This window comes from Sciurus vulgaris, assembly GCF_902686455.1.
Source record: "Sciurus vulgaris genome assembly, chromosome: 2".
NCBI lineage: Eukaryota > Metazoa > Chordata > Mammalia > Rodentia > Sciuridae > Sciurus > Sciurus vulgaris.
This window is the reverse complement of record NC_136462.1, coordinates 161274026-161288874: the sequence shown is the minus strand read 5'-3', so window position 1 is coordinate 161288874 and position 14849 is coordinate 161274026. Positions and strand designations below refer to the sequence as shown.

The 14849-nt window shown below is 49.7% G+C and overlaps 1 protein-coding gene across 1 annotated transcript in view; it reads right to left on the bottom strand.

The window, feature by feature from the left end:
• LOC306655224 (ribosome-binding protein 1-like) overlaps positions 1 to 13549 on the bottom strand; it is a 28456-nt gene extending 14907 nt beyond the window's left edge. The window contains exons 1-8 of the mRNA XM_079129623.1: positions 13383 to 13549; positions 12413 to 12531; positions 10163 to 10328; positions 6704 to 6830; positions 4457 to 4626; positions 4314 to 4348; positions 1085 to 1175; positions 131 to 223 (exon numbers count right to left, since the gene is read on the bottom strand). Coding sequence (XP_078985749.1) covers positions 131 to 223; positions 1085 to 1175; positions 4314 to 4348; positions 4457 to 4626; positions 6704 to 6830; positions 10163 to 10328; positions 12413 to 12531; positions 13383 to 13532 — 951 coding nt within the window. The 5' untranslated portion in view covers positions 13533 to 13549. The remainder of the gene's footprint in view (positions 1 to 130; positions 224 to 1084; positions 1176 to 4313; positions 4349 to 4456; positions 4627 to 6703; positions 6831 to 10162; positions 10329 to 12412; positions 12532 to 13382) is intronic.
• Positions 13550 to 14849: the final 1300 nt, after the last annotated feature.

Sequence of the window (14849 nt, the reverse complement as noted above, 5' to 3'; positions counted from 1 at the left end):
CCCCTGGTACAGATTTATGAGACATTGAGACCAAGATTGTTGCAGTGTGCTTATCTTGTGGGCTCTGTTAAACCAGGCAGGTGCTACTACTATTGCAGCTGACCGGCCTAAGGATGGCCAGGGCTCTAACCTTCGCCTGGGTCAGGGAGTGCAGCTTCTCCTCACAGGCCCGCTCAGCCGAAGCCAGTGCCTCCATCGCCTTCCAGTTCTTCTCTCGGAGGTCCTGGGAGGGAGACGAGGGGAAGTCGGTAGCCCACACCAGTCAGTCAATGACACAGCTCCTGTGCACTGCCTCAAGCTGGTCTCAGCAAGGGCTGGGTCCAGAGAATCCCCTGGCTCCACTTCTGATCCCACAAAGGACCTACACTTTTCTTGGCCCCTGTCCATGTGGCCTCTCGTGGCAGTACTCAGCATAAAGCCAAGGTGCTGCAGCCTGATGCATGAAGAGGCAGACACCCTTTCAGAGGAGACAAGTCTGCAGGAGGAGGGAGGGCCAACCTTGTTCCTCAGAGAGGAGGTTCCCACCACCAACAGCAAGCTGACTCCCTCAGCTGGCTCTAAGCATGAGACCTCTTTTGGAGAGCTATACCCTCTACAGGGGGAGCAGTGGGGCAACCAGCAAGCCCCGCGTCTGTGACAAGGGCAGGAGTGAAGGAGGTGGCTGAAGGCCTTTGCCCTCTATAGAGGGTAGGTGTGTCTTTCTCCCCTTCTCCTAGCACCAGCCTCTCTCATCCCCACCTGCTCAGGGTGGCTGCATGACCCAGGCCAGGTCAATCAGTATACCATGTCACACCACTGTCCATGTTTGGGTTAATGATGCTTCTTACCCCAAGGCAGTGAGCCCTGAACATCTGGGGGAGACGGGGTGAGGAGGCAGGAGGAAGGGAGGGGTATCCCCACCACACTCTGGAACCCCCAGAGTAAACAATGGTTAAGAACAGAGGGAGAAGCAAAGCTGGCTCTCTGATGATCTGGGGCAGGTTCCACAGTAGATGTCTTAAGGTGGTTGTCCGAGAACCTTTCCTGGAACTCACATGGCTCTGCCTTGCTCTTCCCAGCCCAGCTCAGAGGCCTCCACACTCACATTATTCTTCCCTTTCTGCTGCTCCACAGCCTCCTTGAGCTCAGTGGCCTCCTTCTCCAGACATGACACCTGTGACTCCAGCTCCTTGAGGCTGTGGGGTGGGAGGGATGCAGCAGGTCACCACCTTGGCTCCAGGGTTCATGCCTACCCTCCAGTTCCATCTCAGGAGGACCCCCCTTCTTCCGCCCAGGGCACCCAGACGACCTGACACCCACACCCAAAAAGCACCTGTGAGACATACCCGCTTCTGCCTTGCCTCATGCAGAATGCCCAGAGGCCAGGACACAGGCTCCAGAGCAGTCAGTGGCCAGCAGAGAATGTGCCCCAGCAGTCAGATTTCCAGAACATCTACTCTAGTGACTGAGCTTGGTATGTGGCTTCTGCTAGCCTATGTCCCATCCTGTCACCACAGAACATGCCAGCTGGCCCTTCCTCACAGCTGCACCTGGCCCTCAGAAGACCTACACTGGGCCTTCTAAGGCACCTGGGCTGAAGACTCATAGTAGCGCTGTCATCTCACACCCTGGGCACCATTGCTCTCCACAGCTCCCCACAGCCTGACTTCTAACTCTTCTGAGACCCAAGGGCTCCTCCATTCATTTCTGTACACTGGGATTTAAGGAAATGAGCGTTGAGGCAACTCCCCAGCACTGTGGAATCACTGAGTGCCAGTGATTTCTTGTGCTTCTTTTCACATGAAGAACTCCGTGTGCGTCAACCGCCCTCCTTGTCCAGAAATGAGAGGTCACTGTTATCTCAACACTGTACTCAAGGCTCTGGGGACCAGCTTTATTTAAAAAAAATTTTTAAAGAATTTTTTTAGTTGTAGGTGGACACAATACCTTTATCTTCTTTTTATGTGGTGTTGAGGATTGAACCTAGGGCTTCACACATGCTAGGTGACCTTGCTACCTCTGAGCCACAACCCCAGTGCTAGGGACTAACTTTGAATGGACACTTTAATAAGCCCCTTTCCACATTATGATTTACCACAAATGGGAGGTCCAGGGACATGTGAAATCTAAAGTCTAGAAGTGGTCAACAAGTGGTCTGAATCAGCAATTTGAGCCACTCTTGAGATGCAGGGGCAAGTCCCACAAAGGAGCTACAACCCCAGCAGCCTGAGAAGGAGAGCTCTGGTGAATTGCTGGCCACATGGGGAAATGTATTTGTGTTTCTTCTTGGAGGTCATGGTCAAAGACCTTTGAAAACCACCATTCTACTGCATACCTACACTGACCTATAATGTCTGTGTGGACTAAGCATGCTGGTTGTTCCAACCACCCATCTGATAATGAACTCTGACTTGGCACAGTCTTGTATTTTTAACCTGAATACAGTTTGCATCTAGCTTTGAGAGCATTGTAGACTTTTGGGCATTGGGTTTAGGCCCAAAGAACTGTGACCCCACCCTCAAGCTCTACTGAAACCCTCAGTTTATCCCTCAAATCTCTGTATTACACATGGGCATCCTCCAGCAAACCACCCCCAGAGAGACCCTGAAGAACAAGACCCTGAAGAAGAATCTGCAGGCCAATGGTAAGGACACACTGACCATCACCCCCTTAGCAACTGCTGTCAAGTTCCAGAACCAAAGTTTGGGACTGAATCACTTCTCTCTATTCCAGAACAGAATGTCCCAGCCTAGACAACTTGCAGGTCAACTATGATGCAAAAAATTAAAATGAAAAAATAATTGCAATGTGACTTAATATTTCTAGTAGTTCACTGTGTGGTCCAAGAATCTAATCTTAAAATGAGAAAAAATAAATAAATAAGTACAGTTTTTCTATCCCTAAAAAAAAACCATAGTGAGAAATAAAGTTTGCCCATGACTTGCAGGAAAAGGAGGAGGAAAAGGTTGGGTTCTGGGTCTTCCGCAGGAGGGTGGCTGGGTTCCTTCTCTAGCCCCCAAACCACAGAGCCCTAGGGATGCTGAGGAACACAGGCTATAGCCTAGGAAGCTGTACCTGCTGAGAAGAATACCAGTAGGTGACTCTTTGGCAACAATAGCCAAAATACGGGAATCCTACTGGTGACAGCCTAGGACATGTCCAGCAGTGTTTGAGCAGATAGACAACATACTCAAGGGAACCTTGGCCGTAGCAGCCAGGACCCAACTCTCAAGACTGTTAGCAACTGCCCCTGAGGTGATGGTCACAAGGATTCTGGTCCCTGATTTGAGTTGCCCCACCCAGGTATTAGCTCTGGACTTAGCAACAGCAAGAAGTTCCTGAGCACAGTTCACTGGAACTGCTGACTCAAGAGAAAACGAGATCCAGCCAGCAATGAATTCATGTCACAAAGGAAAATAGCCCTGTGGCAACATCAGCACTACACTCCTCCAATATCCCAAACCTCTGGTTCAGCAGAGAGCCTGGGCCACACCCATTTCCTCATTTAATTTATGGACCTCAGTCCCTACAATCCCGTGCCTTATAGATACAGAAAACCTTCTAACCGGCCAGTCTTTCCCCTCAGGAAACGATGACTGGATGGATGCAGCTGGCAAGAAGTCTGCTCCCAACCTCACTGAGGCTCTTGTCACCCTTCACACAAATAGGTGTTGCTCTCAAGAGTGGGAGCAGAGCTTGCTACTGTTTGAAAGTGGTTTGTCCCCCAAGGGTTCGTGTGTTGGAAGCTTAGTCCCTGAATGGGGATATTAAGAGGTGCTGGCACCTTTAAGAGGTGGGGCCTAGTGGGAGGCAGCTAGGTCACTGGGAGTGCAGCCTTATGAAGGCGCTGATGCTGGTTTCAGAGTGAGGTGGTCCTGAAAATGAGTTGCTATTAAAAAAATAAGCCTGGCCCCACCCTGATTTTAGGCTTCCTGGCTTGCCATGTGATCACTCCCTCTTGCATGCTCTATCAGTCCTCACCAGAGGCCAAACATAAGGGGCTGCCCAATCTTGAACTTTCTGCCTGAAAAACTGTAAGCTAATAAATCTCTTTTCTTTTTAAAGTACCCAGCCTAAGGTATTTTGTTAAGCAACAGAAAGTAGACTGATAGCTCTTTGCAAAGTTGACCATTTGCCTGCCCAGGGCTGTATCCTTTCCTCTAGTCACTAGAATGACAAGGGGTCCAAGGGGGCCTCTGAAAGGGTTCTTTCTTGTGAAACCTGAGTGATCTAATGAAAGCCTGAGCTTCCAGGAGCCTTTAGTCACCCCATGCTGAGGCTGAAGTGAGTAGGCAGGAGCCCTGTGGCTCCCTGCAGCTGCCTTGCCAGCTTACCGCATCTGCTGCTGATCGGCTTCAACTTGACTGGCCTGGAATGAGACAGAAAGTTCCTTGGTCTCCATTAGACTCACTTGTGCAGCAATGAGTCAGGAGGGGAGCCCCTTTACCCAGTGCTGTCCTCCCAGGATTGGGCTGACCTGGGTATCCCGGGCTTGGCCTGCCTCCAGCAGGGCTTCAATGGACCGGATCCTCTCTGTGAGCTGTGAATTTTCTGCCCTGGCCTCCTTGAGCTGCCCATGAAGACCACTCAGCTCCTCACACTTGCTCTTCACCTCCATCTCAGAGGACTGTAATTTGCTGTGCAATTCTATTGCAGAAGGAAAATTAAAGAGAAGTCAGGGGCTGGAAATGTGTAGGATGGATACCCTGGGTTGCCGTCCTCTCCAGTGACAGGCACAGGGCAGAGACCTCCCTCTTCAGGCTCCTCTGTGTGCCTGGGCATCTTAAGACACACTTCTAACCACTGGGGCTTCTTATTCACTGTTGAACAAAATCAGAGCCTGGCGGTGGTGTTCTTGAGGACCACTAGGGTAAAATGAAATGCCCATAGGCCACTAATGAGAAAATGATGGAGTCTAAAATGGATTTCAGTTGACGTTTCTGAAGATTCATTTTTTAGAAGACTCTGGCTCATATTAGCTGAGACCAACAGTAGGGGTGACATGGCCAGAAACTATTTTAAGGGTGACTATATGGACCTCAGTCTGTGCCCTTCCCGAAGCCTGTTCTTGGGCCCTACTCAGGAGCTGTCCTCTTCTTCAGGTGATCTCAGAAGTCCCATGGGTGAGTACAGTCCACCCGCCTGTGACACTGCTATCTCCACCAGGACTGACCTCATCAGCAGCAGCACCTCTGTGATCACCTGGACCAAGCCCTGTCGCCCTTCTGGATGAGTACAGAAGCCTGTCCCTGTACTCCCTGGGGCATTCCTGACCCCATGGTCCATTCTCCATCCAGTACCATAGTATCCAGAAGTGCAAATGAGGTTATGCCATTCCCCGGCCCCAACCTTCCTGTTGACACTTTACACAGCACCCAAAATCCTCACAGGGAGGTGACCAGGGCCCTGCCCATCTGGTCCCACACTAGTCACTAGCCTTCTCATTCACTTGTTCACCTTCTTTCCAGAAAATGAATCTTGAGAAACTTTCAACTAAAGTCCATCATTTTCTCATTAGTGGTTGGCTGGAGTTTCATTTTACCCTAATAGTCCTCATGAACACTGCCACCGCGGTGTGGCTTTGTGAATTTCTTCATCAGCTAATAAGTCCCAAGACCAAGTTCAAGTTCATTCCCCTCTCAGGGGTCTATGCTGGCTGGCTTCCTCTTTGTGGGACTGGCGCCTTCCATCATTATGATTTAGGTTTAAGTACCCCTCCTACCTCAGAGAGGCTTCTTATGACTAAAGTCATACCTGGCCTTCTAGATCAGTGACCAGTAAACTGGCTTATAAACTCCCCTCTCCATGTCTATTTTTATAAACAAAGTTTTATTCCAAAAGTCAAGTCTTCCAGGTGTGGTGGTGATTACACCTGTAATCCCAGTGACTCGAAAGGTAAAACAGGAGGATCTTAAGTTTGAGGCCAGCTTAGGCACCTAGTGAGACCCTGTCTCAAAAAGGAAGGAAGGAAGGAAGGAAGGAAGGAGGGAGGGAGGGAGGAAGGAAGGAAGGAAGGAGGGAGGGAGGGAGGGAGGAAGGAAGGAAGGAAGGGAGGAGGGAGGGAGGGAGGGAGGGAGGGAGGAAGAGTGGGTGGGTTGGGGATGTAGCTCAGTGGTAAATGCCATAGTTTTAATCTCTAGTACCAGGAATTAAAAAAAAAAAAAAAAAAATAGCCAAGCCTACTTGTTTACACATTGTTTATGGCCACTTGTGTCCAAAGCAGCAAAGCTGAGTAGTTGTAATAGAGACTGTCTGGCTCAGAAAGCCAAATATGTTTACCATCTGTCCCTTCACAGATGAAGTCTCTGTGTAGAGGGCACTGCTGGATGAACCTGTCCTTCACTGTTCCTGCCAGCCCAGTGCCCACAGCAGTGGCTCAGGAAATACAGTAAATGAGAGTCAACCTCTCACAGCCCCACCTGCTGGGTATCCAGCCTTTGCAGGCCCTCACTCTGTCCCCAGACCCCCAACCCCACTTGTGGCCTACACAGCCTCCATCCTCCATATCCAGTCCTTGCAGGCCCTACTCTCCAAGCCCAGTGGGCAGTCTGCTCCCAATTTGACTCTGCAACTCCAGCCAGTACTGACAATTCCAGACTCTTCAACTTTTGTGGGGGCGAAGGAAGGGGATACACAGGCATGGCCCTGGCAATCTGGCTAAGACAGGAAGCAGACTCCTTGGGACCCACCAGGAGCAGGGGCCATCGGAACATTGCTCTCTCACCTGCCAACCGCTGCTGCTGCTCCTGGGCCTTTTCAGCATCTGCCCTGAGGCTGGCATGGCTGGTCTGTGTGCGGCACAGCTCCCGGCTGACCTCATCCAGGCGCTTCTGCAGAGCTTCCTCACTTTCCTTGTGAGATAACATGGAGAGAACAGAAGAAAGAGGGCTATGAGGAGGGGAGGAGGCCTGGCCCTCATCAGTTCTCAGGTTGAAAAAGACACAGCCCTCATCAAAGCCCTGTGTGGTCTCTGACTTGTGTATAACAAAAGAACTGCACAAGAACTTGCCCAAATTTCACCCTGGCCAGCATCCTTTCAATGAGAGAAGCAGCTGCCAGGGACCTACATGCATTTCCCACTTTGGGGGGATGTAGTGTGTTTCAATATTTTTTTAATCTTCTGAAGTGATTTGTGAATACATGCTTGTTGCAAGAGTCCAAAGATAATTATTCAAATAAAGTACATGAGGAGTTTTCCCAACGGGATCCTTGACACCTTCTCCAGAGGTAGACAGTTGGCTGGAGTCTCCTGCCTATAGCAATATGCATTTATATCCAGATGGATGTGGCACACGCTTAGGATCATTTATATGGCAGTTCTCTTAGTTCTTTCACTTAATATTAGAATGAACCACATAAAATTGCCAGTATTCAGTCTTTACTCCACAAAAATGGCAATTTCATATTTTTCAATCTGGTATCTCACAGACTTCCACATCACTAGATAGATACTTGTTTAAGAACCACACACAGTTTTAAGGTGTCCAATGTTTACCCAATTCCCCATTCAGTGGCAGGCAGGCTGCTCTCAACCTCTGGTGGGCCCAATCAAACCTCCAATGGACATTCTAAGTCAAGGGTTCCCAGAATTGAGCTCCTGGAATAGGAGAGGTGGGCCCAGCCCTTCAAAGAATCTAATTCTTCAAAGGACCAGATCACTGGCTACAGAATTAACAAGCTCAGTTTGAACAGGGCCAGGAGTGACCTTGGAGCCTCTGACCCAAGTGAGGCTCCAAATCATGCTTCGTGGCCCACCCCAATTTCTTTCTCTTTTAGGGCAATGGCTACACAACATGGTGCTAGGCTAATTGCTTTGAAGAGCCATGGAGGCAGAGGTTGATCTGGATCCAGAAAAGTCATCACCAAGAATATGCCCAGCAATAGTCTCTGCATTAGAATGCAGCAGGAGATCAGTTCCATTCCAACTCCAAGGGATGAAAGGAGAGGAAGGAATGATTGCCACCCCCTCCCGAGGGAGCAGACCAGATGTTTTCTCCTGGACCCAGTCTCCTTCCCAGGGCTGCAACAGCCTTAGCTCTGCACCTGTCACTGCAATGGTCAGGGCAGATACACTTTTCAATGGAAAAACCACCAGCAGCTTCTTCCTTTCTTTTTCTTCTTTAAGGAAAGGTTGTAGGGAGACCAGCTGAATGTTTGTCCATCCATGATTGACATGTATTAGAATAATGGTTCCACCAACAAGCAAACAACCCACCTGCCTTTGGAACCAAAAACTGAGAATCTTCAAAGGAAACCATGTGGATACATCTTAGGACAACATTTCTTTTTGGAAGGAGAAAGTGGTCAGCACAGCCAATCACACTGAGCAATTTCAAAAGCTGGTCCCATGGCCATTGGAGATTGGTATAAAATGCTTCCTGAGTTTCTAAAATTCAGTTCATTCACTGGACAAATGACACCAGCACTTTCAAAGGACACTTTGCACTCTCCTCCACATAGGGTCTCATCAACCACCCAAGGGGAGGGTCAAGGGTAGGGATCTGCTCCCTGATGCTAAAGCTTTGTTCCCAAGGTCAGCACAGGAGGCTACCCTTACCCTGGTCCTTGAAGAGTTGGCTCACAGTGAAGGGGTTTCAGGTGAGAGAATGACAAAATAGAGTCCCAATTTTACTTTAGCACAACAGGCCCTTTCTACAACCTAAACTTCTAGTCTGAGAAAGTTCCTAAATGGGACTCGGACATTAATTGAACTTGTTTTCTTCTAAAGGCAGCATTCTAGGACTAGGCTCTGAGTATATCAGCACAGTTCATTCCCACGGCCACTCTACAAGATAGGGACTACTATAATGCCCATAGCACAGACAGGGAAACTGAGGCTCTGAAATAACTTGCTAAAATCTGAACCCAGTAGCTGCTACCAGGGGCTTCACTATCAATATCATGAGGGACAATGCCACACACCCCAACATCCCTGTCCACCATGCACAGAATCTGTGGGGTTAAACTGGAAAAAATGGATTCCTCTGCCTAGCCACAGGCTGTGGATGAGAGTCCAGAGACCTACAGGGGTAACATCTGCAGTTGGTGGCTTGCCAGGGCCAGGCTTCCACCCTGGGCTGGGTCCTAGGAGTGACATGTGACAGAAAACCTGGGTGCAGGAGTGAAGAGTTCATCCTCAGATGTACCAGAACCACCTGGGAGCCTTTAAAATTTAACTGTAGCCAGGCCCACTCCCAAGAATCTGATCCCACTGGTTTGCTTTACACAAAAATCAGAAAATACGAAGACGTCATCCATCATGATTCCACCCAAATTCAAACTGTGTTTGTTATGTTGTTATGTTGTTGTTGTCTTTTAGTACCTCATATAAATTCAAACATCAGTCTTGGAATTTCATGTCTGGCTATTCTAGTCACATGGCTTCGTTTCAATGATACGGAAGAAAAAAAAAAGCCAAAGCATCTAGGATCACCAGGATTTCCTTGTTTTCCAGCAAGTCAACCTCCACACAATTTGGCATCAAAGCTCCTCATGCCTAAGGTGACTGCCCCAAGTCTAGTCAACCTTCCTTGACACAGGCCAGTGGAAACACTGAAGTCATCAGACCAGTGGGCAGCAAGGCCCCCAGGCTGAGGAAAACATGCTAGATAATACCCAGTGCACTTTGGGAAAGTCTTCCTCTCTCTGAAAGAGAAAAGGCACCCTCCTGGGAAAACGGATTTAGCTACATCCAAAGGCTAAGAAAGAAGAAAATCCCACTTGGATTTAAAGCAGGAAGATGCGTCTATAGCCAGTTAGCTCACTGGATTCTCCACAGCTGCAAGATCACAATGGCGGCAAATATGGAAGGATAAATGTATACATAGAGCTAGACTCGGGGTCCAAATTCTGCCTCTATTGTGTCCTGAACATGGTTACTAACTTTTCTGTGCCTCAATGTGCTCACGAGGTAAAATGCAAACACTAACAATACCTACTTCATGGGTTACAGGGTTTGTAAATGCTCAGAACAAAGCTTAGCACATAGAAAGCATCCATTTAATGCTAGCTATTACTAATTAATAAGGCTAGGGTTGAGGGTTCAAGCTCTACCCAGCACTGCCTACATCTCATCTCCATCTGTTAGTCATGGCTGGAAAGGCATGACTTGGTGTGGCTGCAAGCCCTGCCCATTCCCAATATGCAAGACAGGCTCAATGGGCAGTAAATGGGGCACTGAGACATCCCTACTCACCTGCAGCTGCAGGACCTGCTTCTCAAAGGCAGTTGCCTTGGCTTCCAGGGCCTTCCGCTGCTGCTCCTCCTGCCGTGAGGCCTCTGACTTCTCCACCAGTTCCTGCTGACCTTGCTGAGCTTCCTGCCGGAGCTTTGCCAACTCTGCATTCTGCCTGCAAGACAGTCACAAGTTCCTGAGAAAAGGGTGACAGGGACTGGTGGCCCATGCTTCCCTCTGGAATATCTGCTCTTTTAAAGTAGGTGCTCACATCTTGAAACATCACTAAAGCCTCTTTTGCATTGTCAACCATGTGAAGTTGCTGTGTTTTGCCAAAGAAGTTATACCAAAACAGTATATGGACCAGAGAGTGCGAAGGGCAAGATATGTGCTAAAGTCTCCCACAGAACTCAGAATCTACTGGAAATTCACAGGGAAAAAAGGCCATACACATCTTCTCATTGCTGACCTGGGTGCAAATGAGCTGCAGATGAGGCAAACATGACTTGCTCCCTGCAGGGCAGAGCAGCAGCTTGCAGAGGCCACGTGTCCCACTTCACTGGCCTACACAACCATAGCCAGGACCAGGAAAACCATCCGCAGCCATAGCCCAAGGCACTTGTGAACAGACCCTTCAACACTGCACTTCAAAGTGGTTCATCTGGAGTTACAGAAGGAAACTCAATTAAAGGAAAGGAGGGCAGCTGGAGGCCTGCTCCACTGCAAAGCAGGGATTGACAGTGAGACACCAACAGACAGGGGAAAGCAGGGTTGCAAACCTGATTGAAGTCAGCTCTGCTCTGCTGACAGGTGGGGTCCCACCTTTCTGACTTGGGTTTCCTCATATTTGCACCAGAGTCCTTGGTAAGGCCATCAGCTCCTGTGCTTCACAATGCCAATATTTAAGCAACCCGGGGTGGAAGTGAGAGGCGGGCTGGCAGCCCCTTGGGACTGCCTTGGAGCTAGGAGCTGGGGTCTAGGAAAACCCATGCTGCTGTTGAGCACCCCACACCAGGCAGGGCTTCCAGACTGATGAGAGGCACAGCCACCAATCCAGGTTGACAAGTCCTCAGGCTTTAGAGCATTTCCCAGTAACGAGCCAAAACAGATTCTATGTGTCAGGGAAGCCAGCGTGTTCTTCAGCCCCATGCTCCTCTTCCACTGTGGCTTTTAAGGAAATGGCAGTCAATAAACCTCTAGGCACTGATGTGTCAGGGAGGAGATGAAGATGTGTACACACACCCAGAGGTAACCTTGACAGAAGGATGGCATGGGGAAGTGCAGCTGTTAGACCTCCCTCCATTCTAGGAGAGCCACCAGAAAGACCTGTGGCCAGACTTCCCTCCCTGCCCAGCTCCTGTACTAAGGCTCTCTTCATCTGACTCCTGGCTACAGGATGAGGATGCCAGTGCTCTCTGCCTTAGCCAGTCCTCTCTTGGTGGGAGGAGATGCTCTGGGGAGAAAAGAACCCCATAAAGTCCCTAAAGGACACTTCAAGTCAAGAGAAGACAAGACGAGCGCATGGACAGACAGTACGCTGAGTTTCTTGAGAGATGGCCTATTGAAACTGCAGGCCCAAGTCAGGGAAGCAGAACAAAGTATGGCTGTACTCAACAGCAGAGGCGAAGAGCTGCCCCCTCCAGAGCTGACCAACTCACCGTGTGCTCAGTGGCACTTTAGCACAGTGGGCCCGTGTGCTGTGAAACAGTACTCAGTACCAGGGTGTCAGAATGGGAGAGGGCACTCCCAATGGAGGACTAAGGTCCCTACACCACCAACAAACTTGCATCCTGGAAAAATAGCTTGACCTTGATACTCTGGGCAACAACCAGGAGTTTTATGAAGCCCTCCATAAGGCATATTGTGAAGATGGGCACTGGGCAAATTTCACTCTTCCAGGAAAGCAAGATGCTGGCACCAGCCAGGGCCTGAGGGAACTCAATTCCATGGACACCATATGTTAGCAAGGCCAGCCTACAGGATGGAGCACCCTGACTCCTGCTGAAATCTTCACAACCTAAGGGGTACCAGGCCACCTGCCAGAAGACTCAGCTGCTCAAAGCCCACACAAGAGATGAAGTTTGGGATGCGGCCTGGCACAGGGAGGGAGTAGAAACACACAGGCAGCTAGGCCAGCCCCACATTCAGTAAGAAACTAGAGTGCATTGCCACAGTTTTGCAAGCAACCTGCAGAGCCACCTGGAGTCCAAAGTCCTCGGAATGTGTCCTGGCAGTATTTGAACAGGATGCTCAACTTACTTGCTCTCCACCTGGCTTGTGGCCTGGTTCAAGGCATCCCTCAGGATGGAGTTCTCCTGCTGCAGGCGGGCCAGTTGGGTGTTGGGACCGTTCTCCAGCTGCTCCTGAAGAGTCCGGATCTGAAAAGGCATCGACAAGGACAAAGAGTGTTGCTTGGCCATATTAAGAGAATGCATTTCTGGAGTAGGGTGAGTGAGGTCACAGTTCACAGAGAGAAAAACCCCAGAGGCTCCATTTGCTCCATATGGAGGTTGGGAAGATGTTATAAAATAGAAGGCCTGAAAACCACATAGCTCCAGCATCAGAAGCTTGAAGCTAAGTGTAACCCCAGCAACAAACCCCTCTTCCTCCTCACTGCTCCCAAGCACTCAGCCTGAATTCCAGTTGAGCACCCTGGCCAAGAGCCACTCCATGCATGTCTGCCTCTGAAGTCACATGGATTGACTCTTCTGAGATAAAGTATACAGCTACAAGTCAAAACTACCAGAGAAAGACTAATTTATGACCCTCTGACCTCCCTAGCACCTTCTGAGATGCTCCCAGTGGCCATGGATCAAGCAGAGGGCAGGTTTCAGGAGATAAGTATCAGGCTCTAACAAGGAAGGCCAGTCTGGATAGGGAGCGGCCCGCAAAGATGTGCCATCCTGGAGCTGTGGAGTTTCGGGCCTACTGTTTTATACAATCCTTCCAACCATATCTGGAGAAGATGAAGACAGCATTATTCCAGTTTCACCTGGAAGCTAACACCTTGGTCTGCTGTGGGCCCCTAAGAGCTGGAACACATTGTTGGTCACTGAGCTAGGCTCTTAAAAGTGTTCTTTAAAATACATTTTACACCTTTCTGGTTATTAACATAAAATGCACACACAATGGGCTGCCTGGCACCATTCAGCCAAATGCCATGGGCTTGGCCCCTGGAGGCATCCTCAGCCCTGGGCAGACCTCACACTAGGCCTGTCCTCTTCCATACCTTGCCCTGCAGCTGCTGCACCTCCTTCACATGCTCACGGTAGCTGGCCTGCATGCGAGCCTGCACAGCTGCAATCTCCTGTTCCCGGGCCACCAGCTGCTTTTTCACCTTGGCTTCACCAGCTGCTGCCTTGGCCTTTTCTGCAGCCATCTGGGAGAAGCACAGAGAAAGACTGGTCAACAGAGCAGAGATGAGGTCAGATTTCTTCTCTTTTAGGCTTTTTTTTTTTTTTTTTTTTCCAGTCCTGGGGATTGAACCCAAGGAAAGATACCACTGAGCTATGTCCTAAGTCCTCTTATTTTTTTATTTTGAGACAGGGTCTTGCTAAGTTGCCTAGGCTCGTCTCCAACCTGCAACCCTCCTACTTCAGCCTCCCACATAGCTGAGACCTCAGGTGTACACCACCATGCCCAGCTCAGATTTATTTTCTTGAAAAACAATTCTCATGGTGGTGGGAGGAGTGGGGTTAGGAGCTCCATGTGGAGCCCAGTTTTCTTTGACTGAAAGATGAGGTTCAGTCCTGTCACCAGTGTCTGTCAGAGTACAGAAATTACTCTCTGTTGGCACCTTTTTGTTTTGTTTTGTTGATTTCTCACTGCTAGCCATCATCCCCAGGGCCTTGCACGTTCTAGAAAAGTGCTCTACCACTGAGCTACACCCTTAGTGCTGTTAGCACCTTTTCTTGGGACCTATTCACACTTTCTTTCCAGCACTGTTTCCAAAATGTAATGTAGCCCCATAGGCACTGAGTTCCAAGGCCTGAGGAGTGTCCTTTGACCTGCCTCCCTACTGCATCCCAGTGAGTGTCATGCAGGTGACCAGAGTAAGATCATCAAAGAGCAGTGGTCTTTGTGACGGGGTTCCCAAGTCTGGTGGCACTGTTTATGAACCATGTGACTCTGGGGTGTCCTCACTCTGAAGGGGAAGATTTTGGCTGTTTTTTCAGCACCCTTCCAGCTCTGGTACTGGAAGTAGGTAGCAGCAACCCCAGGCCCAGGCCATGGCCTTGAGACACCAGCCCAGGGAGAGCCATGCTTTTTCTGTTAGAAACCACCCAAGATTCCTGCCATCACAGTTAATAGCTTCATCCCAAACAACTGCAAAAGCCAGTTCTCCACTGCTGCCCCAAAAGTGCTACATTTCTAGTTTCATAGGTCAGGGAGCCTCAAATGGGGAGCCCTGTGGACCAGGCCCCCGTGGTCTCTGTAGCATGCTAATACTGAAAGAGCATGGGGAGGGTGGTGGCAGCTGTGACATCTGTTAACCTATTTTGCAAGCAGTCTGCCAGGGGCTGCTGCCTTGGGTGTCTTCCTGAGCAGTTTTCTTCTGCCTTCAGCATGGTGGTGGAACCTTGCCCAGCTAAGGCAAGGCCCTGCAGGCCACCTGACACACTTGGGCTCCCACTGCTGGCCTGGGAAGTGCCACTGTTGGGGCAGGTGAGGAGGGCAAATGACGGGCCCCTGAGTT